Raw genomic sequence first — 25,949 nt, 5'->3', positions numbered from 1 at the left:
CGGCTCTTTTAGGGACTTTGGCTTTAAGACTTCAAGTTCGGCTCTGTTCGTCACTTCAGGTCTTTTCACGACTTTGACAGTTCGGCTCTTCTCGTAACTTCAGTGGTTCAGGAAGAGGCGGCATGGCTTCGGCGGCTCTATTTCAAAGACTGCAGCACAGCTGCAAGTCTTTGCCCGGGGCCGGTACAATTATACCCCTTGTGCCCTCCTGATGGCGGCCCTGTGTGTATGGCCACCTTTAGGCTGGAATAGAAGTTGAAAACATAAAAGTCTAGACTTGTTTTTTGTTGACCTTTAATTATCCAGACAGATAGATGTGCAGCTATTTTAAATGAGTGGTTGCTTAAATGATGTAGTTCACTTCCAATTTTTCAAGTTTAATTGTTTTAATATTCAACATCAAAAATAATGAAGTATCATTTTTCAGTTGCTTTCTTTTACAACTCCTTTTCTATTTTAAAAACTAATTTGCCTCATTTTCCTCTCTCTGCAGTTTCCAGAGGCAGCTCAGAAAGCCAGGTTGTAGCTCTACATTGTAACAACTGGCGACAGCAGAAACATAATAACTAATTGCCAATGCAAACATCACAAATACACGTTTATCTGACTTTATTGCAGCAGGAAATGTCGGAAATATTCTCTTTCAAGTCAGAACCAGCATAAATTTATCTTTTGTCATGAAACAAAATATATATATATATATATTTTTCACTCTTTTAAGTATCGTACATAGATATAAATGTCTATATGTATGTCTCTATTATACAATTACCATTGGAAAAGAACAGCTACACACGACACCAAGAAAAAAGAAATCACACAGGATAACAGTCATTACATTAGAATTAATATAGGTTTGCTTTCTCCTCTTTATACAGGTGTTTGGTCTTTCTGATGTTCAGCGTTTACGATGGAGTTGTAGGAGTTGAAACAGGTGAGCCTTTTAAACTACTGAGTGCTGCATGGATTCTGAAATGTAGCCTGGACTCCAGGGAATAGTCTTTGTAGTTGCCCCTGTAATGTAAGATTTACTGGTTAACTGTAGGCATTTCAAGCATTCTATAAAAAAAACAGTCATTCTTTAGATTTTTAGATTTGTTAGAGTGATCTTACTGTATACTGGGCAACGGTAACCTTTATAGACTTGGGATTAGAACCTTTTCCACACCAACTCTTACGAGCTTTTGAGATGAGGTGGACTATCTGCTAAACATATTTTGGGGTGAATAAAGTAAACATCTTTTCTGCTTTTACACAGGTGCAACTGAACCTGGTCAGAGTGGATAGGGGCATTTTTCAGTTGGGAATGTTTGGAGATATGGTATTGTGAGAATTATTTCCAGTGCTTAAAGGGCAAACCAACCCCAAAATAAAAATGTGTCTAAGAAAAGAAAGCACAATTCTAATATACATCTATTACAAACTTTCAATGGTTTTTAAGTTAATTGTATATGTATTTCTATTGAAATCAGTGTCTATATTCTCTGCGCTGATGGCTCAGACTGTTGATACAATGTAAGACAAGGCAGCTGTCTTTGCTGGGGAACCAAGACTTTGTTTAAAAAGTAAAGCAAATGCAGCTTTCAATAGCAATTGTTTTGACAAAAAGCCTTTAAAAGTGCTGAACATTTTTAATACACGTGTATTGGAAAGTTGCTTAGAATTATGGTTTCTTTTATTCAAATTTTTGTTTTTTATTTTGGGGTAGGCTTTCCCGTTAAAGTTGAAGTTTGTGCATAAGATACCCATACAGTCTATAGGAAAAGCACTGCTTATAGAAAATATAAAACAATCAGCCAGCAGTACTGAACTCTGTGGGGCTTAAATAACATTTCAAGTGAATTCTCATTAAGTATGTATTTATAAATACAGGTATGGGACCAGTTATCCAGAATGCTCGGGACCTGGGCTTTTCCGGATAATGGTCTTTCTGTAATTTGGATCTCTATACCTTAAGTTTACTAAACTAGGGACGCGCCGAATCAGCTAACTTTCCTTTATGAAAGATTTGTCTGAATACCGAAACAAATCCTAAATAGCATATGTAAATAAGGGACACAAGGGGGAAACAGAGAGAGCGCAGTTAAAAAAATGTTTAACTTCCTTGGATGTGTGATAAAGTCATGTGATTTTTTGATTCGGATTGGCCAGGTACTTTGATTTGGCCAAATCTGAATCCTGCAAAAAAAGGGTCTTGGCTGAATCCCGAACTAAATCTTGGATTTGGTGCATCCCTAAAAAAAAGGAAATAATTGTTTCTGAATTATTTAATTAAAATGGAGTCTAGGGGAGATGGCCTTCCCTTAATTTAGACCTTTCTGGTTAAAGGGTTTCTGGATAATGGATCACATACCTGTATATAGAATAGTTTTTGCAATTGCCAGGATGATGACACTAAGAATACTGCAGTATGCTCATTTTTCATCACTAAAAACAAGTATTAGTACTATATACAGCAATATATATATATATATATATATATATATATATATATATATATATATATATATATGTGCTTTTTTCCTCAGAAAACTTACTTTGCCGTTTCAATGTAACGTATGGCTTTATCTCTGTCGCCTTGCTCTTTATAAAGCAGTCCCAGTTCATAAAATGTGAATGGGATTAAGTAGTGGTCGTACTTCACCCTCTTTTCACTGTCAATGAGAGAATCAAATCATTTAAATGTTGTGGTTTATGAAAAATCCCGTCTCGATAATGGAAAACAATGGAAATGGAAAGTCAACAGAAAAAGTGTAAACATTTGAGGAATTCCCCTAGAATAGTGTGATGTTTGGTACAGGTGAAACTATTATGCGCTACAGTAGTAAGGTCATTTAAAATAAAGATTCAAGTGCAGTTCGTGTGCCTTTCTGCCCAGTGCCTAGCATTATATAGGTAGCAAAGAAAACAGAGTTTATTCTGGCTACATGGAGGTATTTTGATGGCTCCTCCAGGAAAATCTCAGCCTTTAGGAGGAAGATCCCCTTCTGTTTAAGCAGTAGCATTTTTTATTTTATCTGCAGTGATAAAATGACATTAAATACTTCCTACTTGATGGGGAAGCTGAGCAGATTATTATTATTATTATTATTATTATTGTTAAACTGCATTTCCTATAGATCTGTTATTCAACTCTCATCCTGTAGGATTTACAATGAAAGTACAGCTTCCCAGACTGTTATTTCTCCAATGCCCCTTCATCACTCTGTTCCAGTGTCCTCTCCCCAGCCTATTCCATTGCCCCCTGGAGAATAGTTTCTGCCATGCTCAGCACCCCCTGGATAGGGGTTTCTGCATTGCCCAGTGTCTAACCCTGTGTCAGCTCTCGATCAATACGGTCTCTGCAGCTCCTTAACCCCAGATGTCAACCCTATCTAACATAAAATATAGTGCTTTTGGGTACCTTGAATAATCTAGCAATCTCAACAACATAATACAAGCTTAACTCTAAATAAACACTTAGAGGTGATCAAATGATTGATAATTAGATTTGTTCACTTGCCTCTGTATCACCTGATTAAAACAAAGTTCTGCCTGTAATAATCTACCGAGGTGTTTCAAGCAAACACCCTTCAGTAACTGAACAAGACACAGGTCATCTGCAAGGTATTCTGTTACTTCTGTAATAAAAAGGGAAAGTAGTTATGTATTTACTGCCCTTTACTTATATTCACCTTTTACACAGTGCTTTACAGAGTATCACATCAGCAACTGACCCATTTAAGTATACAGCCTATTTTCAAGGAACAAAAGTTGAGAAAAAAAATGTAGTTTGAGGGAACAGAACCAGGTCTAAAGAGTTGTCAGGGTTGTAACCTACTGCACATTCTCCTAACTATTAAGACAGTAGCTGTATGTTTCTTCAGTGCAGATACCTCGAGAGATACACATCTCCTTTAAAGGAGAACTAAACTCTAAATTCTAGAAAGCCACATTTTAGAAACTGATTTTACTACACTAGCCTTAAGGTTCATAATCTCTACCACAGTAATTATCCCTTACTTCAATAAATGCCACAGGAGCTCGCCATACTGTATTCTGGTAGAGGGCTAAGTGAAACTGCATGTGCTCAGTGTGCTCTGGACAGCTGTTCATGACAAATCATCAAGCAGAATAAGTGACAGCAGCACAGAGCATGTGCAGTGAATCAGCAGAAAAGAAAATGAGGAGCTACTGGGGCATCTTTGGAGACACAAATTTTTACTGCTAAAGGGCTGTGGTTGCCTCGGGCTGGTATAGAAGCTAAAAACATACATTGTACAATATTTCTGCCCAAATTCTATAGTTAAGCTTTAGTTTTCCTTTAACAATGGAAATCTTCTTAAAATGTGTACAAAAAAATCTGGTTTGCAATTAACCATGGAGATGAATATACTTTGTGCACATTAGTCATCTGTTTAAGGTACTGTGGACAGGTTTTCTATTCTTCTAATGGCCTCTACCCATATCACTATCAATTGGATCACGTTGTGATCAGACATTTCCCAACAAGATTTTCCAAGCTTTCCAGTCAATTCTTGATCTAATGCTGGTCTGGGAGGCCATTGTTGTGGTCTCATAAATGTGTTCCCATGTAAGGCCAATCTCTTAAGATGCAGATCCTCTATATTTTCTACTGTTCCTACTGTATGAACAATACAAATATGGTCATACTACATGGGTATGACGCAGCGTACCTCGTACTACATGTGTAGCCACCTTTAGAGGACGTATGACTGATGCTCAGTAACAAACTTTGCCTGCACCCCAGTCAATTGAGTATTACAAGTATATAGGGATGCACCGAATCCAAGATTCTAATCCTTCTGCCCGGCCGAACCGAATCCTAATTTGCATATGCAAATTAGGGACGGGAGGGAAATTGTGTGACTTTTTGTCACAAAACAAGGAAGTTAAGAATTGTTTCCCCTTCCCACTCCTAATTTGCGTATGCAAATTAGGATTAGGTTCGGTATTCGGCTGAATCTTTTGCGAAGGTTTCGGGGGTTCGGCCAAATCCAAAATAGTGGATATGGTGCATCCCTACAAGTATAGGGTCGGCTCAGACACACGAAAGAAAAATACTCCTCTAGATATATACCAAATGTCCCTGTAACTTTCTCAGATTCAATTTTTGTTTCAACAATAATCTACCAAACACTAGAATTTCAAACAGAAGCTCTTTATCAGATGAAAGGGTCATTTTAAAAGAAACATTTGCCCGTGTTAAAGGACAAAACAAAGCGCCATAGAGGCTGAACATTAAGCTCTTATTGAAAATGAACAATTTAATAACAAATGTATGAGTTGACGGTCACTTAAGGTCATCACTTACTTGTTTCATTCTGTAAAGCAACCTCTGCTTTTTCGATGGTAACTAACACATTTTCTGTTAGGTCAGCCCTTTTACCCACTATTGTGAATCCATTCCATACATACATCATTTCCTGTAAAATAAAAACAAACAATTAAACTTGATTTTTCTGGAACCATTACCAGCTAATACAATGTCAGGCCATAACTTTTTTTATATATAATGTAGCAACTTTAAAGGAGAGGGCAAGGCTAAAAAATCGAAGTAAGCTTTATCAGAAAGGTCTATATAAATACACCAGTAAACCCTCAAAGTAATGTTGTTCCGAGTCCTCTGTCAAAAGAAACACTGCATTTCTTTCCTTCTATTGTGTACACATTGGCTTCTGTATCAGACTTCCTGTTTTCAGTATAAACCTGAAGGGCAGGGCTTGAGCATGCTCAGTTTGCTCCTCTCCCCCTCCTCCCCTCCCTGCTGTAATCTGAGCCCAGAGCTATGAGTAAACTAATATGACAGCTGCTATCCTGAACAGAGAGCATCTAGAGCAGTTTACTCAGGTATGTTAAGCATTCAGCAGATTAAATAAAGTGTTATAGCTTGCACTATTGTGGCTTATCTATTGGCAATAAACTGCTTAGGTAGCTTTCCTTCTTTAATTACAGTAAAAAGTATAAAAGCAACATGAAGTGGGAAAAAACATTGCTGTGCAGTATAACATACTGTATGTCCATGTGCTGAACAAATATAGTAGAGTTGAATGTAAATGTCAGTTGTAAATGCACAGTGCAGTCTCAAATATGGCATCCTCTGCTTCAACTGTAGTGTGCACCATTAAGCAATTGGACAGATAGATAAGCATGTAGTGTGCTCTAGTATATTTTCTTATAGCTTATACTCACAGTCTATTCACTGTTGTGTATAAAAAAGTATATACACTGAAAAAAATGCTTAAAAAAAATCCAATATAGATAGAACAAGTTCACCCCCTCCTACACTACAGATCCATCCAGAAGATGTAAGGATGACAAGCCCAATTTATCTTTAGAAAGGGACTGCGGTACATTAAGATAGATCTGGTCATCTGGAGTTCTGGGGGCATGAGGGATTTTATGAAAATGTAATGGACATTGGGGCATTTTAAACAGCTACACAGGTAATAGGCAGAACTCGGCAGAATGTCATGAGAGCTACCTTACAGTGTAAGCTCTCACTTGGGTAAGATCATAAAGACATAAAATGTTTAGTGTACACTAACTATTGGCTTGTACAGGGCCCCAAAATATCTGGAAGCCCAGAACATTTCTGTTGACATTGCACAGACATCTTACTAGACTTGCACATCTAGAAAGACCACAGACCCAAAATCGAATGAGAATATGTACATATGCAGCGCATCTTACCAATGCAGGCAGTGTCAGTTTCACGGGATTGTCAGAGATATATCGTCGGGACTTCCGCACAGCAAATTTTTCTGTTGGGATGGACTTTCCTGCAATCCGTTGTTTCAAACTCTCTACTTGCCTTAAAAATGGAACTTCAGTAAGTATTATGTATTTGTGTACATATATACAACGTACAAATATACAGTATATGTACAGTATGGAGATCCAACATATTATTTGCACATATATTCTTATATTTTGTTTTGTACATGTCAATACAAGTGAAATGTGCCATATGGTAGCACTCAATGTTGCTATTGAGGTTCTTTACAGCAATGGTGTATGTCAGGCTGTAAGCACAGTTTCCTCTATGTACACTAAATGAATGTACCATAGTAAATTCAAGCAGCTACATGGCTCCAGTGGATATCCTGGGATCTAAATTACACATCATGTGGTAGTGGCAAAGAGAGCTAAAGTGTAGACTGAATTTTACCCCAGCTGGAGCAGTGATTCCAGACCCCAGGTTTTAAGAGTTAGATAACCCTGCACTGCCATACTTTAAAGCATGTCCATTTGTGGTTGTGTGAATGGTGAAACATATGCAACTTCTGCTTTGCAGTCTACCAAGTTTCCCATTACTTGAAATCAAGGTAGGATTCAGAGATTTTTGTAATATACTTAACTAGATATATCTTTTCACATTCAGCATGTTATTCCTTACCTGAACAAAGCAACGATATCCTCTCCTGTTGTTTTAACCACGTCTTCTGGAAGCATGCTCAGGAGTGCTGCTTTTTGAAACACATATGTTGCCTAAAAAGAGGATTTGTTTTACTTTAAACCAGAATTAGTCAGAAAAATCTTGTTGGCACGGGGGCCAGGAGCACTACAAACAGATTTCATATTGATGGAATACAGTTTTCAGCAGAAGTTAGGGGGCAATGCTAAGAACTGTAGTCACTAAATATCTGTGGCACAGTTGCATACTCACAATAATCTCATGCCATTTAAGGGGCAGGAAATATTCCCCTCCCCATGAATGCAGTGCTGCATTCACGGGTAAAGACAATGGGTGTTCATGGTGCACAGTATAAAAAACATGGAGGCTTGTGTTTATTTCCTAAATGAGCCCATCAGTCTTATTATTCTAGGTTCAGCACATTCCATGCTATAAAAAGACATACCCAAAAGTAATAAAATGAATCTTGTGTATGACATATATAATATACCCATTATATGAATGGTTTTCTTCTGTCACATAAGCTTTCTAGCAAAAGGATTGGTAGACAACCTCACACACTTATTACAGTCTATCCCCTGAACTCACCCATTCAAAATATCACTACTGAACTTATAGTTAGTATTACAGGTATATGCAACATCAGAACTGTAAAAACACTGTCTTTCAAACAAGAGGCTGAAAATGAAAGGTGATTTGCAAGCTGTGCTGAAGTGATGTTTAAGGGGATCAAAATGTTTAATGAGGCCTTACAACAATTTGATTCACGCTGCTATAAAATGCATGTACCATTTTACACATACCTTAGACCATTTGCTTTCTTTGGAGAGCAGATCTGCATAACGATATGCCTGAAGCCAATCTTGCTGGAAAGAATGGCACCACATTAGCTCCCAGTAACAAAGATGGTGGATCTGCTTCCACTCTTGTTGAGAAACAATGCATTTCTGGAAAGTCTCCTGTGCCTGCAGATTGAAAGACAATAAAAGGTGAAAAAAACAGAATTCCATTAAATTCTAAACATTGTTATGGTGCCCCAAGCAAATCTTATACCGCGAATAATGACACAAAACTATACTGCTAAATCATGTTATATTATTTTAAGGGGAAAACTCCAATAGTAACATATGATTGCTGCTGCTGAAAATGATTTATAGCTTCTATAGCTTTTTTAACCCAAAGTATAACTTCTAACAGATTTTGTTCAAAGGCATTTTTACTAATCATGCAATTTTTCCAAATATCAAACCTTCTATAAAGGATTTGTCTGAATCCTAAACTGCATGTGAATCATATTTTGTATGAGCATTATTCAGGGATGGGAGTGAAGATGTGCATGCACAATTGACAATTTACTGAACCGCATTACTAAGTCTCGTGATTTTAAGGGTTCAGATTTGAATCAGCCAGGTGCTTCAATTTGGGCTGGTTGTTGTCTTTTTGTGTGCTTTTCCCACTGCGTGGGGGATAACGTGTAGAATATTTTCCCAAAGCAATTTTTTCTGATGCTTACCATCTTCAGGACTGGATTTACATAACTAAATTGGATTAAAATAATCAATTTAGAATACTCATACAAACCCAGATGGCTGGATTGAAAGTAATCAACATCCTTACAAAGGGGATGAAAAGTTAAAGATTAGAGATTGCAGCATTTACTCTGCAGTTGCCAACACTACTTTTGTACATCAGGATGTTTAAAGCAACTGCTGGAGGGCTACAGTACAGTAAAGCTACAATCTGTTTTTATTTGGTTACCCTAAAATTCCTCATTTTAGGTCTTACGCCTTTCTTTATAATGTCTGCTTTAATCAATTTTCACCCTTAAAGCAAAAAAAAGAAATAAGGAAAAATTACTGATCTATATACCTGTTCAAAACGTCCTTTAAGTATGTCTATCCTGGCAGCATAAAACAGGATTATAGAACCCTGAAAAGCAAGGCAGAGAAAATATCCTCAAATGTTTAGCAATAAACATCCATTGTAATATAATATTTACTGTATAATAATATGATACTAACTATAGAACTACACCAATGGCTAAAAGACACAATATGGACATTATATTTTATTTCTCCCGTTCTAGTATCCAGTGATCGGTGATCAAAATAATCAAATTAAAGGGGACCTGTCACCCAGACAGAAAAAGTTGTATAATAAAAGTCCTTTTCAAATTAAACATAAAATCCAAATAATTTTTTTTAAAGCATTCATAGCGGTTTAACTCATTTAAAAATCTCAGCTGTCAATCAAATATTTCCTGGTCCTCCTTAGGCATAGAACAGGGCAAGTAATTACTTGCACTTACTAGATTTCACTGCACTCCCCCGTTCTCTTAACCATGTGTAGCCAGGGCATGAGGATGGATATCAGGCCCCCCATTCTGGTGCACAACAAGATTTTGAGATGCTGCAAGGCTTGCCTTATTAACAGTGTCCACAAAATGGCTCCTACCGGCTTTCTACAGTTATGAATTTCCAGACTGAAGTAAACAAGATTCAAATGATTTATATAGTTTAATTAAAGTTTCTTTTGTTTGACTGAAAGTGATAAAATAAGATTTGGAATATTTTTTTTTTTGAGTGACAGGTCACCGTTAACCAAAGTTGAGAAGAACAGATCACATACATTGGGAAATTTCTTGAGGTAGGGTTCAAGTAGAGCTTCCGCTTCTTCAAGATTGGCTTCCCCAGTACCTGAAATACAGGTACAGCATTTTAATAAAGCAATATTAATGGTTTTGTATATTCACACACATTTTTTAAATAGAAAACTATCAATCTATATTTACAGGCAAGGATTTGCACAAGAAAAATAAAGTGTGAGAAAGATTTACCAAGTATTAGTGAAATATAGGTATGATAGAATAAAAGGGTAAGGACACATAATATTGCTCGTATACTACTGCCAGATGCCCCTTCACGTAGCTGGGAAAGGCCAAGTTCCTAAAAGACACAAAAAGAATAGGAATATTGCATAGAATGACTTAAGTTGGAACATCAAACTATTATTGTTTTTTTTAAAACAATGTGTTACAATTAGTAAAGCAAAGCAGCATCAGAAAGTACTTAACAATTACTTGATTGATTAAAAAGTAATTCTGTGCTTCAATTGAGAAGTGTATTTTCTGTTACAACACTGTGTCTTTTGTGTATTATAAGGATTGCGGGCCGAACATCAAAAATACAAGAAAACACATTAGAATTTAGTGATCATTTTGGTTACTGTACAAAAACTCTGGTTACTGATAATTATGCTTTTTCTTTCTCATTACCCCCTGCTGAAAACTGTAGAGCATAGCAGGGCATCTCTGGAAATATTTAGTTTATAAGATGTACATTATCCAAACTATAGCAACATATGTTATTATATGTTATCAGCATATTTTTATAATATTGAACACAATCTTAGAAAATACTTTGTTGTGCTATTATATAGCAGTAATGATTGGGAAGTTACCCTGTTGCCTGAAAATCCAATGAATTCCAGAAGTCTGAGAACCCGTGAAGGCAACAGGGAAAGCATCTGTAGTGGGAAAAGAATGAATATATTAAGAGAAAGAACACAACCTAATGTTAGGCAAGATTATCCCTGCTTAAATTGTATTTGAGTTCAATACTTTATAAATGCCTTTGGGTTGTGGTGTTTGTGGTGTGTGTTTTGTTTTAAAGTAAAACCCTTACTTTGACAAAGATTTCATGTAGTACATGGATGCATACTATAAACTGAAAATTCTTTATTACATATTGTTTAATATATATATATATATATATATATATATATATATATATATATATATATATATATATACACACACACACTAATAATATTTAATAAAAGTGGTTAAGTTCAAGTCCTGGAGTGTGCGCTATCTATATTTTTGGAACTGGGCCCTGATACCTAGATAATGCCTTGGTGCTCTATATGTTCATAAGTATAAAAATATGAGAAAAAAAAAAATAGAGAACTCATAAGACTAGTTAAACTGTTTTTTTTTTCTATCTATGTTTTGGTCCCTCAAGGGTCTGAAACATTGCCTATATGAACCTTTTTACCATTTACCTTACCACCATATTTAATATTAATTTAATGTTATACTTAATGTAATATTTAGAAATAAAGTTTATTTGCTAGTCCAACATTTTGGCCTTCCTTGAGACCTTTGTCATGAAATCAGTGCAAGGGCAATGTAAAAGGAAGAAGAAAAGGAATTGTGGAATAAAAAGGGCATTGCCAAGCCACAGACAGATTGAACAGGAAAAGTCTGGTGTACACTATGTCCATCAAATGCAAGTTAGTCTTTATGAATAAAAAAGAAATACATATATAATCACTTATGGGACTTAATAAAAATAAACCTCTTGATTTTCTCACCGTTTATAAGGTGTGAAAATTTGTGTTCTGCGAGAACATGTTTACAACTGTGGTTGCTCAAAAAACTGCATGTATTAATACCACTTGTGCATAAACCCACTACTACACACCAACAAGCCAATATTACACAATGGTGACTCAAAAAAATTGATTGATATGTTCAGGAAGTTTCATATAATGCCCTCTTAATGCCATTCGGACAGAAATGTACAATGTATATCTTACCAAGTTAAATGCACCGATTCCTAGTTTGACGCCCCCTTCAAATTGGTAGTGTGTGTCGCTGCACATTTTGCCCTGAGATGCTGCTAAACTGTACATTTGATGACACTCCCTTTTGGGAAAAAAAAGTTACAAGAAATGATTTGCATTTAAGTGCAACGTTAATCACAGCCAAATAAACAGTTTTACCCACTTGTATATTTGGTAACTGGTCCTGATTTTGATCCCACCCTTGATAAAGTTAATCATATTTTCATCCTGGAAAAATCAAAACCACTTGGTGATTAGTGCTTAAAGCAGGACATATTTTACTCCAAAATGAATCATTCCTAAACACTGTAATATTACTATTATTAATAGGGTTATTATTATATTACAGGTATGAGATCCCATTTTCCAGAAAGCTCATCTCCATTTTATCCAAATAATCCAAATCTTTAAACAAGATTTCCCTTTTCTCTGTAATAATAAAACAGTACATTGTAGTTGATCCAAACTAAGATATAATTTATTCTTACTGAAGGCAAACGCCTATTGGTTGTAATGTTTACATGATTTTCTAGTAATGCCTTTTATACTAATAAAGCTAAATTAACATAAAAAGTCCAAACTATACATTCTTTTATTTTTTTTTTTATTCACATGGGGATATTTGTGGCAATATAGACTTTCAGCCCAGCTGTTACAGTAATATATATTTTATTTTGCCCAGAAAACATAATTTTCCATTAATGTACTATAGTGCCCTGTTATTCAAGCAAAGTTTTTCTTACATTGTGCAATATGGCTGCCAAAGTTAAACTTCTCAACCATCACTCAAACTGGGGTTCTCTAGTCAGCAGTTTTGACATACCATCCCATGCAAAAAGTCTGTTTATCCTGAGAGCACCTTCCACACAATAAGAGGTGAATGGTGTGCAGAGTCAATAAAGCACGAAATGTAGAACAAATAGGAAAAAAAATAACCCTCCAGATTGCACCATCCCATTCAAATCCCCTAACTAACCAGTGAATAATAAATCATTTTTATTTAATATATTTAAAATAAAGATTATTCCCCAAAAAGAAAAGGTTTAAAAAAGTGACATGGCAAGGGTCTAGCCATCCTTACTATTCTTAATTGTAGGAAGCAGTTACAGGAATGTGGTATGCCTCTTGCACTGCAACCAGGTTAGCCACTGGGAAAAAATTCTTCCCTCAACCACCCTTTTTTGCCCACCACCCAAGTTCCTTTCCCGGATGGAATTCAGTGCCCCAGTTTTTACAAAGTGTTCTGACGCCCTGCGTTTTGCTCACACACCCACAAGCTTTATCAAAGGCAAAGGTCGTCTTCCGGGTTCCGAAGAAATCTATATAGCCGCATAGCCAGAGAGAGGCTCACATCATCGCTTGGTCATCAGCACTTAAATAAAAGTTGTATTTTATCATTCACTGGTCAGTCAGAGAATTTGAATGGGATGGTGCAATCTGGATGGTTCGTTCTATTTGTTTTACATTTTATGTCTGGGTGTCAAGTCCCCTTTAAACCTACAGCTAAGGGGGGGGGGAACTAAAGAAATATGTATGAATAACACTACAAACACTAAAATATAAAATACCAAAATATTTCTGCTGGCTACTGCCAGATGCCCTGTTCTGTCTCTGTAAGCTAAGACAGTAATCTGATGATAGCTGGCACAATCAATGCTTACTTATCAAGTGCTGGTTAATGTGTGGTTTTATTGAGATTCTGTTGTACACAGTCTATACCTATCCATAGCCACCCAGTTACTGTAGCACAAGACAGGGGGCCAAAACAATATTACTGCAGTAAGACCTGCAACGTCCTGCAAATTGTCTCAGAATATCACTCTAGTCTACACCATATTAAAAGTTATTTTAAAGATGAACAACCCCTTTAACTTTTTCAGGAATGTCAGCCTTTGTTAAGGTCAGTGACTAATATTTTACTTTGCAACCTATTTTTAATAACAGCATAATATCTGATTTTCTTCAAAAAGAGAAATGTTTATTTTTTAGCAGTCTGGCAGGCTCTGATAATAAAGAATATGGACATTTATATATTATTATTGAAAAGGCATCTATTACAACAATCCTTGCTCTAAAATAGATCAATAAAAAAGTCATTAACTTAATTTAGAAATAAACAATGCTTTTCGGTGGCAGCTTAATTTATATCTCACATACAACCAGGGGCTTCAATGGGCTATCAAATGGCTGAATATGTAATGCTCAAGGATGAACTTACTACATACAACAAATGCTTGGTCACAAGTTCAGAGTGAATGGATAGAGGTGGTGAAACATTGATTACCTGAACAAATGTCAGTGCAGCCTTCTGCAGGAGACACTCTGCATAACAGATCTCAGCATGCATCTCCTCTAGGGGGGGAACATTTACAATGATAGAGAACATGGTTAGAGGGTGCAATAGACAAATTCTAATTTAGGAAACATCTTAGGAAACAAAGTTTAGGGATCTTTTAGTTGTTGCTTTTAATCTGTAATGGATCGGAAATAAATATGGCGAACACTGACTCAATGGTGAAGTCACTTGCAATGTGTTTCTAATACTGTACTTATAGCCATGGTCCTGCCGACAGTTAGCCACATGTGTTGTTAAACACTATCTATTAATTCTGACAGCTGGCTAGAAAATATAGATCAAACAGATGTAAACATGTCCTTGGTTGGGTGATAACCACATACACAAGGGAGTGGAGGTCATCAGTTAATTATGTTTTCTAATTATATCTCTCTGATACGATTTATTTATTTATTTGCAATAGACCTGTGTTAAGCCAACCCACAAAAAGATACAAGTTTGATCAAAAATCACTAAACGGGTTGATCTGCTTGCTCTGTGTATGCAAGTTTAACCTGATGAGGAAAGAACATTGCTAGTGTTTCTTAAAATTAAGAAAAAAAATATTTTCTTTAGGAATTGCACTGCTAATCTGAATTGCTTCAGTATTGGAATTCCTATTTTATATAGAAACATGTTTTAATGCAGACATGCATTCCTTGATGTTAGCCCTGGGGAATGGAGGTACACAGTTGGCAGATTTTATCAGCCCATGTATATTAAGTCAGTGTTTAAGCATGGGGTGTAATACACCTCTACTTAACTATAGTGGTTGTTAATGCAGTGATACTGTACTTTTAGAACTAGAAAAATATATAAGTGAATAATTATGTAATGACTATTTATCCAAGTTTATCAGTATATCTAATTAGCATACCATTTAATTTTTACACAAGCTTAAATAGTGTTTTGTTATTATCCCTTACCTAAGAGGTTCAGATTTCATATATTTAAATATAACAAATCATGCCAGTGCTTTTCTCGTTTACCAGAAAAGAAGCAGAATGGCTAGAGTACCGAGGAATAGATTCCTCCATGCAAACGACACTACTTTATAAAATGTTACACTTGGCAGAAAACCCCTAATAAGCCTGCCACATAGAGCCTTTCTGTACGATAATAAACAATCAAGGGCAAATTTAGATGTGTAAATACAGTGTAAAATACACCAAACATCCCCTTGAGAAAGGAGTGGGGTGGGGTGTCTCATGTTTTTGCACAATGTGTCTGCTGTAACATATTAAGCTATTTTGCACTGTGAACATTAGTGGTTTATTTATGCTTTTGTTTGTAATATAGATGCATTGTTATATACATGTTTAAATATATTTAAGCATTTTTTTCACTTTTGCATTTACCATGGTGTACTAAATGGGCTATTCTAGAAGTTGTTACGTTTTAGTCATAAATTTTGCTAAGGAAAACGGCATGTACATTCACACCTGTAATAATATATGTATATGTTTGTAATATGGAATATAAAAAAAAAGTAATTTACTGTATAAGACTGCCCTCCTTATTTTAGATTTTGTCATAGGAAAAGGCTAATGACAGCATTGGGTCTGGTTCTCAGCTTACGTTTTTCTGCGACCTAGAATCAGCCCTGTGTGGTGTTAGCCTTAGCTTACCAGACAATATGGAGTCATGCAGACAGCCTCTGGGAGGTTTAAAGATGGACAAATAGCAGGCTCTGGAAAACTGCAAATCATGCCTCTACTGTTACATATGTTTATTTTCAGCTGTTGTCAGTGAGTAAAGCGCTGTTATATTTTGCATTCATTTAGTAAACAGAAAAACCAAGCAGACAATGTTGTGTAATCTGCCAATACCTTCAGTTAACTGGTCCCCTGACTGCTTTGATACCAGATTGGAGAGTGACTCTACAACAGTATTTCTCTTCCTGAACCTGCAGAATAAATATTAAAAGATTAATGTGAAATTCAATGGAAACTTTTATTCCATTTGTGTTTGATGTACAGTTTTTTAGCTAAATCTTTATTTCAATGAAGCTGTACAAATGGATATTTCATTTCCCTGCATTTGGTGTTGCAATCCGATTTGTTTTTAAATCGGTTTAATATGTGATACACGATTCTTTGACAGGTATGTTACTAGGATATAAATGATTTGTTAGTCATGTTTCATTCAGAATGTCTAGTTCTTCTTTTACACAAAAATAGCAGACTTGAAATAAAATGAAAAAAAGTCTAAAGTTTGACCACATCTACTAAACTATAGCAACCAACCAAAAGTTGTTTTAAAAACAAACATCTAAAGAAATCCTAAATGGTAACTGCTGGTTGGGTTACTAATCAAGTAGCAAGCATGAGACCATTTTACATTAAGCCCTTAAGGTTCAATAAGAAAACCAACCTGTCTGTTACCAATACCTATCATACTACAGACCAACATGTATGGAATTTTTTAAGGCATTACCTTTGGCAGGTCTGTAATGCTTCCTTCATTGTAGTAATTCCCATCTGGACATCCTGAGGTTCAAAGGTCATAGCTGACTGCATAACCAAGATAGTGCTGTAACCAAGAGCATGGTATATGCTCTCTTTTGCCCTATACAAGACAAAGTACAAACTACTTACTGCAGAAAATGGATATTGTAAAAAAACAAAAAATAAATAAAAGAGACACTATATAGTGTTTTCCTTTAGGCCTCAGACACACATGAACAGATTAGTGGGTTCAATGTTTTTTTTGTTGTAGAATGAAGATTCATATAATACACAAATAATTATAAGGGGCACTTTTTTAGGTATGATTACAGGACCTCACCATATCTTAATCCCTCTGAACTTTGTTTTCACAGATTTAGCACAATGAAGTTCATAAGTACAATACAATATATTTTTATATATAGGGTGATCCTTCTTATACACCAAAGCCAAGAAAAAAATCCCCTACTAAATACTAAAAAGAGAAATAGTACAAAGTTTACATGTATTCCTTTTATAAATACAGGTATGGGACCCGTTATCTGAAATGATCGGGACTTGGGGCTTTCCAGATAAAGGATCTTTCTGTAATTTGGATCTCCATACTTTATTTACACATTAAATAAACCCAATAGTAGGGATGGGCGAATTTTTTCGCCTCGTTTCGACGAAAAAATTACGCCCATAGACTTGTATGGCGACATGCGTCAAAAAAAAAAAAAGACGCGCGTCAAAAAAATAGAGAGTTACAAGTATTTCTTCAGGTCATTAAAGGGTTGGTTCAATAGTATCCCCATGTCCTGATAGGATTATTATCCAGGCACTTATTTAACAAATTGACACATTTATAAAAGATAACACCTGTTTCATTTTGTCAGAAGGTGAACGACTTTAACAGTCAAACACATTTGCATATATTGAGCGATAGCGGTCAGTGCCAAACATTATCACCCTTAAATATCTTTGCTTCCTAATTTGTATCACATGCTAGAGAAAAGATAAGGGCTAATTGTTTTTCAGAGCTAAAATATCCTGATAATACATGTTTGGATCTGTGAGGTTTGATGAAGTCTAAAAGACTAAAGATACAGTATGTCACCCGCTAAGTCAATATTTATTGCTATATATGTTTAAGATATTTTATTGTTTGTGTCTTACCAAGGACGCAGTAGTTCCAATGCTTCAGAAAATTTATTGTTGAGAAATAGGTTGAGAGCCATAGTGCACTCTTCCAGTGCACACCGCAGGTCCATCTTGGATGCCCTAGATAGGAACAGAAAGCATGCAGTTATATTTTTGGGACTGACTGGGGTTCAGAGTAAAAAAAAAAAAATAAATAAAATAAATAAATAAATATAGTTCATGCTGTGCTTTGCTAAATAATTAGCAGAGAAGCCAAAAGTGAAAAATTAATTGGCACATAAAAGGGGTTATTTTTCAAAGGTTGAGTTTGTGAGCTTCGTGAGGTTTTTAATACCTTATATAAACTTACAACACAAATGTTTTCTAATTAATGAAAAAACTCGAATGTAAAAAACTCCAATCAATGAATTTGGGGGCGGAAAAAACGAATACTCAAACGAATCGAGTTTTCCCAAGGAAAACAACTCGAATTGAGTTTTTGAGCAAAACTCACCAAAAAAAAAAAACCAAAACTCTTTACATCATGAAGGCTATTTTCAAATGGTTCAAGGGACCTCTGCCATTGACTTCTACATGACCTTGACTTGTTTTAGCTGGAGTATTTTCAGATTCAAGCTATTTCCAGCTTCGGGGTATAATAAAACTTTGTTTTTTTTTTTAAAACCTGAAAAATTCAAGTTCATTTTTTTTAAATGAAAATTTGAGTTTTGACTGAAAACTAACCTTGAAAAACTTGAATTGTTTGGGAAAACATAACTCGACCTTTGATAAATCTGCCCCAAAGTGTATCAAATGTTTCTTTTCTATATTACAAAACTATTAAAGACTTATTAACCCAATGGGATATAAAGTATTTAACTCTCCCCACCAATTAGGCTAAAAAAAAAATCTATACCACCAACAATGCAGGTCACTATGAAAATGTATTGCATAAAACAGCTCATATGCTTCTTTATCTATATAAACCGTTTTCATAAAACATTAGTTTTTTAGTAGCATGTGCCACTGGGTAATCCTAAATAGAACATTGCCATTTAAGTACTAAATGCCGCTATGATTCAAGTCCACACAAGCAAACAAGGGCAGACATACATCTTACCAAACTGGAATATATATATATATATATATATATATATACACAGTCATATGAAAAAGTTTGGGAACCCTTCTCAGATAATAATTTACTCCACGTTTAAACAAAAAGAGATAACATTGGTATGCAGGGCCGCCATTGGAAATCACGGGGCCCCATACAACAACATTTTTGGGGCCCCCTGGGCCCTGCCCCCGCCCACCCTGGTGCCCAAGCCCCACCCACACTGGTGCCCAAGCCCCGCCCACATCACAGTTAAAGGGGTTGTTCACCTTCCAAACATTTTTTTCAATTCAGTTGTTTTTAGATTGTTCCCCATAAATAAAGACTTTTTTCAATTACTTTCCATTATTTATTTTTTACGTTTTTTCCAAAATCTAAGTTTAAAGGTGAATGTTTGTGTCTCTGGTGTTTAGAGTCTGCACCTGAATTACTGAGCTGCCAGACTCAAACTGTTACAATTTTGCATCATTTAGTTGATACATTTCTCAGCAGCATCTCTGGAGTATTAGTAACAATTGTATCAATTCTAACAGTTGCCTTTAATGAAACCCAGAGATTCTGCTCAGCAGGGACAAAGGTAAGAAATGTATCAACTAAATGTATCCATTCAGAACAGTTTACAGGATCGGCGCCCCCCCTCCCAGAGCTGCTTCAGAAGGAGAGAAATTACACTTTACACTTCAATATTAGAAAAACCGTCACACATAGAAAATAGAAAGTAATTGGAAAAAGTTGTTATTTCTGGCGATCTATCTGAAAACAACTAGTTGTTTGAAGGTGAACCACCCCTTTAAAAGACCACACAGACAGCAGCGCTAAAAAAGTAACCCCTCACACACACAAGTTATAAAAAGCTATTGATGGTCAGGGCCCCCTTATAAGTTTAAAAAAAAAATTGGCGCCAGGGCCCCTCATAAAAGTTTTTTTAAAAAAAGCATTGGTCCCAGGGCCCCCCCTCAACTAAAAAAAGATTGGGGCCACAAAAAAATATTTCTTAAAAAAACATTGGCGACAGGGCCCCCCTTACAACTAAAAAAAGATTGGGGCCACAAAAAAATTTTTTAAAAAAACATTGGCAACAGGGCCCCCCTTACAACTAAAAAAATATTTCTTAAAAAAACATTGGCGCAGGGCCCCCCTTACAACTAAAAAAAGATTGGGGCCACAAAAAAATTTTTTTAAAAAAACATTGGCAACAGGGCCCCCCTTACAACTAAAAAAATATTTCTTAAAAAAACATTGGCGATAGGGCCCCCCCCCCCTGATGGCAACCCTGGTGGTATGTCTTTCATTTCCCAGGAACTTCTGAGTACTGGGGTGTTTTCTGAACAAAGATTTTTAGTGAAGCAGCATTCAGTTGAGATTAAATCAAATGTGAAAAACCCGCTGTGCAAAAATTTGGGTACCCTTGTAATTTTGCTAATTTGAATGCATGTAACTGCTCAATATTGATTACTGGCAACACCAAATTGAAACACCAAATTGATTGGATTATCTCGTTAAGCCTTGAACTTCATAGGCAGGTGTGTCCAATCATGAGAAAGGGTATTAAAGGTGGCCAATTGCAAGCTGTGCTTCGGTTCGACTCTCCTCTAAGGAGTGAAAGCATGGGATCCTCAAATCAACTCTCAAAAGAAATGAAAACAATGATCAGTATCATGGTTTAGGGGAAGGCTTATTATTCAAGAAGTCCTTGAGAAAGTGGATCGAAATGCATTGGATAAAAGTGAGCAGCCCAAATAAGGAAACCACTCCAGGAATAAGTGTGGACTTGAGAGAGCTTGAAATCCGGATCACAGGAGGACCAATTGCCGGTACAGAGCACTAAACACACACTGAGTGGGACAGTGAGTGAGACACTAGGAAAGATACGGAATTTATTTATTTACACTTAGAAATGATTCCCTGTCTTTTGTGCTTTTATTTTTTACTACATACTAAAGATAAATTGTAAAATCATTTTGCAATTGTTTTTCTCAGAAGAGAATATAGATTATATAATTATATATGATCACGTACGGTCTTCAACCAGATATTAAGGGATAAATACATTGGAAATGTTGTAGGATGGTATTGGATCAACAGAATGCATCTGATGTAGTCGCATTGGTCAAAATATAATGGGATGGATACAAAAATCTAATGTGTAAAACTACAGGGAAAATTTGCCATGGAACATGACAACTGTTGGATGTGTTTTGTGTAATGCCCAACAGCAATGCCCTACACAATTACAGAACCAGAGGAGGGAAGGGCATTGTTTAGAAGTGCAGTGACATATAGGACTTGCTGAATGGAAAGTGAAAGTATTTGACTGCTCCACCTCTATGCCTCATTCATAGAGGCGGGGCAAGCAATATATGATTGGCAGCTCAGATATTTAAACACCTTTATAACAGGTATGGATGTTTTAATGAAAAAAAAAGACTTTGTGTTTCATGTTTAATTTGGAAAGGATTTTTATGTGTAGGTGACAGGTCCACATTAATAAATAACACCCTGAATGTCAGAAGAAGATGCACGAACAAAAAATACACCATCTGACTTTATCTGATCTGACTTTAAATTATAGCTATAGAGATCAGATTTTGTAGGATACAACGAAATCTTGAGTTGTTGCGTGATGCTGCGTGGCAAGATCAGATAAAATCTGACCCATGTAGTTAAGCCCTAATATTTCTCTTCAGACTGGTTAAGATGAACTATATCTAATTGTAAGCTCAAATGTAAGTTTAACATTAAGTATATTAAATTATGTTTAAATTAAGAGAAAAGTGCAGTTAATCTGCCCTGCAAGCAGCCAGGAAGATAGACGTGAAAAGAGAGAGATAGAGGAAAAGGTTTAAGAATATGAAAAGAAAGATCAGATAGTTCCACCTCCCACCAAACATTTAGGACAACAAGCCAATGTACCCCACATTTTCTTCATTACTGAATTATATTTCAGAGAATTGATGCATCTAGGCTACTTTAAATGCATGTAACCCAAATTATTTTGTGCTGAGGTATTAGGATTTAGTCATGACAATTTATCTCCTACAAGAATATTACATCCTGTGGCCAACTTAAGCCTTCCGGATTTGTTATTTCAAACCAGCCTAAATGTGTTTTTACTGTATTGATTCATATTTATTGAGTTAAAAGGGAAATTAAAAATGAAAGTGGAAATGGGTAAAGGATCATTTGAGGTAACCACTAAAGCGTTAATGAAGATTATGGGCAGGGCTATGGAGACTATGCTGCAGCTGATCCTCCTTGTGCTTCCAGAGGATCTATAAACAATGGTGAATGTTAATGAAAACTTGACAATCTGAACCATTTTACTGTTGCAGTTAAAATGTAAATGAAAATGTTGTATGTAAATGATATTTTGATGGTGCTTTTCAAATGGCTTTCCTAATGCAAAGCAGAGCGTGTACCAATAGGTTTGTTCTGCAACCTACTGTACATACAAGGGAAATACTAACAAAGACAGATACCAGCATTACTGCATCTGCCTGTAGTGTTATTGCAAATCAGTTATGCTTTCCCTTTTACTAGCATCATATGTACCCTTAGAAGCAGGTCAAACTTGTTTTTTCCCCATATTGCACTTAAAAACCATACCCATGAATCAATGCCCTTTATACATTTCTATAGATAGTTCAGTGTGTTTGACTGCCTGAAACAACCGTACTTACATTTAAAAACTGCAGATTATGCAAATATTATATGCAATGGTTTGATTCACCTTCATTTTTTGCACTAGGGGCCTTTCAAGAGAGGACTCGAGAATTTGAACTACTAAGCTGAGAAAATCAGCTTAACTTTTAACTCAGAGTATTAACAATTTTGTAACAAAAAAAAAAAATCAGGACACAGAGATAAACAATTAATCCCCATCTGTTTAGTTTTTATTGGTTATTTATATATAGTGCTGATACACAGCTCTTTACATAGTTTATACATCTCAGAGAAACCTACGCAGACATGGGAAGGATATACAAAGTCTTTGTAGACTGTATCCAAGCAAGAATCAAACTCAGGACCCCAGTTTTGTAAGGCAAATGTGCTAATCACAGAGCCAGCGTGCAGCACATGTATTACCATTACCCACTGTTATGATCATATTATAATCAGAGATTGCTTGAATGGGCCAGTAACATGAAGAAATAAAAGTGCCACAAAGGCATTTACATAAATGGTTCAAGGGTAGACTTAAAGGCCGAATTGGACTTCATTAGCATTATACTTGCAGATCAAATTGTACCAATTGTGAAAAAAGATTTCCTGACATTCTGGGAAATGTCATGATTTTACTTTATAAAAAGCCTTCCCCATTGATTTGTTCTGCATACAGTATTTGATTAACCCTCATAATGCAGCCCACTGTAGGTTTTATGGTTCTGGATTTCCCTTTGCTGCAGAATATGTTTATAGAAGCGGATGTGAAACAGCTATATTCCATTCTATTACATATGTTAGAAAATTGTAATTCTGCTTCTAACTGAATCAGTTGATCAATTCTCCAAAAAACAAAAAGAAAATAAATGCAGAGTGCAAATCCATGCCTAGTTATAGTAAACTGGCAAATTTTTCTTTGTATGTTTTCAGTGTATCTTCAAGAGAAGCCCGTACAATAATTATCTCTTCCTTACTATGCAGAAAAATGTATTTGTACTGAAAATCACTAATTTAAAACAGGGTTTGGTAAATTTGGCATGCCTGCACTTCTGGAGATTTATCACCATTTCTAGATAGCATGATATTTTAATCGGAATGCCACAATATGAAAAAAGGAGCAATTTACCAAGAGCAGGGACAGAAGTGCAAGAGGACCCCCCTGTGGTGCTACTGAACAAAGCACTTGCTCTGGATCACCTCACCATAACTCATAACACATGCTCAGGGAATTAGTTGGGAGAAGGAGAGGACAGACGCCTACATTCCTCCTTTCACCCCCCCTCCCCATAAATGTAGCCCTGACAAACACAATCAACTCTGTATTCATGGGGGTGGTCGCAGGTCTATGAGCTCCAGGACAGGTGGCAACCCTAGACCTGACTTTACTGCATTCTAAGGTTCTCCAAGGTGCACATGTAAAGTCAGTGGGATTCAGGAAGTAACACATGGACCAATGGACAAGACAACGTGTATGTTCTTGTAGGACTACCTACCCCACAATGAGGTGCTGTACTGACAAGTACACTGGGATAGTGTGTTTTTTTTTAATAGAAGAGTTCGATATGATACAATTTCAATATGAGTGTTTAGATTCACTTATGATTGCCTAATAAATCGGAACCATCCAGTAATTTATCATTTCATTGTCCTTTTTATTCTTGAAGCACTCTAATGTCCCTTAGGCCTTGAGTTTTAGATAATTGTTTTACCAAAAATAGATACTTCTGCCCAATCAAAGATTTTTAGCACAGCCATAAATAAACTGTAGAATGTACCCTTACCTACTGTGAGTAATGATGCCTTTGTGTCATAGATTCATTTAAAAACAATTATATATGAGAACATTAAAAGGCAGTTTGGATTTCCCTACTGGTTATAAAAGCAGGCCATTAGAAAACAGCCATATTCCAATACATGGTCATGGAACTCTTTTGCTTCTTCTGACAGCCCTATTTTACAACAATATTCCCCATAAATAGATATAAAGTAGCTACAGGAAGCATATCCTGTGTTGTGATGGTGTCATCCTGTTCTTTTAATATACAGTTTGTCACTGCTCATATAATCTGACACTTTCTGCTATGTGCCAAATGTGTTGTGTTATTTTATATTTACAGGTCTAAGAATAAACGTGAGTGGGGAAAACAAATTTATAAAAAAAAAAAAACCTGCAGACTCTCCAACATGCCTTTTTGAAAAGAACTATAATGCTTTTAGACAAATGTGAAAAGGCTATGTTACCATAAGAATGCTAAATGGTTCTCAGCAAGAAAAATACTCTCTCCTTCAGTGGTTCACAGCTGCTAGATAAAAGAAATATGTCCTAACAACGATGATATTGCCATAATGCTATATCCAGGAGTGATGCTTAGCAGGTTAAAAACAGGTTTGCTGCAAACTAACTGCAAAAATAATGTTCTTGTCAGTTCGTCTACTGAAATTGCTGCATACCTTGTGAAATTCAAGATACAAGGACACTGGGATTGGTGCTGCAAGATGCACTCACTAAAAATGCAGCACAAGGTGTTCAGCACAGTGATATCAGGTGCAAGGAAGATCTGTCCTAGGCAGGTGGTAAGTACAGGGGTCCCCAGAGCTTTTGGGCCCATGGCACTAGCTAGCTGGCTACCTATACAATAAGTATTCTTGTTTGGTTTATAAAATGGTTTTGACCTTGTGATTACATAAATGTACATAAATATACTATCTCTATTCATTTGTCTTCTTCTGCTGGTTAATGGGTCATTTGTTTAATGTTTCTCTGACATTGACCTTCAACCCTCATTTTAACCCACCAGCTACCCAATCTGACCTGCTACTGGATTATCTGCAACACAACCTGTAGTTGCTTGCCACCATGAAAACAGAAAAGCCATCATAAACCAGAAGTGCAATTGCTGCATACCAGAAGTGAAAACAGAAAAAAGTAATTAAAAATCAGAAATCTCTGGCATTTCAACCAGATGGCCCTATGGTCTTATAACTATATTCCAGGATGAAGGAAGAGAAAAGCAAAATAGAAAAAAAAATACAGTTTGCAAAGTTTCTATGACTAGATTAACTTCATCCTCACCATACGGATAGTTATGGACAGGTGCATTCCCCCTTTACTCTAACCACATTATGTAGATAGGTTTTAATATGTAGGGACTTTGCCTTAAAATACTTGTAAACAGGCTGAGACTAAGAAATGTGGATGCACTAATATTTTGTATTTATGTC

The 25,949-nt window shown here is 36.0% G+C and overlaps 1 protein-coding gene across 2 annotated transcripts in view; it reads right to left on the bottom strand.

The window, feature by feature from the left end:
* Positions 1-367: 367 nt before the first annotated feature.
* The window catches only part of ttc39b.L (tetratricopeptide repeat domain 39B L homeolog), a 49,932-nt gene continuing 24,350 nt past the window's right edge, over positions 368-25,949 (bottom strand). The window contains exons 2-18 of one of the 2 annotated variants that reach the window (XM_041581856.1): positions 17,984-18,088; positions 16,815-16,946; positions 16,208-16,284; positions 14,328-14,395; positions 12,207-12,271; positions 12,017-12,125; positions 10,877-10,942; positions 10,254-10,362; positions 10,046-10,113; positions 9,287-9,346; positions 8,221-8,382; positions 7,400-7,491; positions 6,694-6,814; positions 5,315-5,426; positions 3,503-3,620; positions 2,538-2,654; positions 368-1,014 (exon numbers count right to left, since the gene is read on the bottom strand). In XM_041581856.1, coding sequence (XP_041437790.1) covers positions 906-1,014; positions 2,538-2,654; positions 3,503-3,620; positions 5,315-5,426; positions 6,694-6,814; positions 7,400-7,491; positions 8,221-8,382; positions 9,287-9,346; positions 10,046-10,113; positions 10,254-10,362; positions 10,877-10,942; positions 12,017-12,125; positions 12,207-12,271; positions 14,328-14,395; positions 16,208-16,284; positions 16,815-16,946; positions 17,984-18,078 — 1,680 coding nt within the window. In that variant the 5' untranslated portion in view covers positions 18,079-18,088 and the 3' untranslated portion in view covers positions 368-905. 2 annotated transcript variants of the gene reach the window in all.

This window comes from Xenopus laevis, chromosome 1L (genome assembly GCF_017654675.1).
Source record: "Xenopus laevis strain J_2021 chromosome 1L, Xenopus_laevis_v10.1, whole genome shotgun sequence".
Classification (NCBI taxonomy): Eukaryota; Metazoa; Chordata; class Amphibia; order Anura; family Pipidae; genus Xenopus; species Xenopus laevis.
This window is presented reverse-complemented; position numbering and strand designations above follow the sequence as displayed.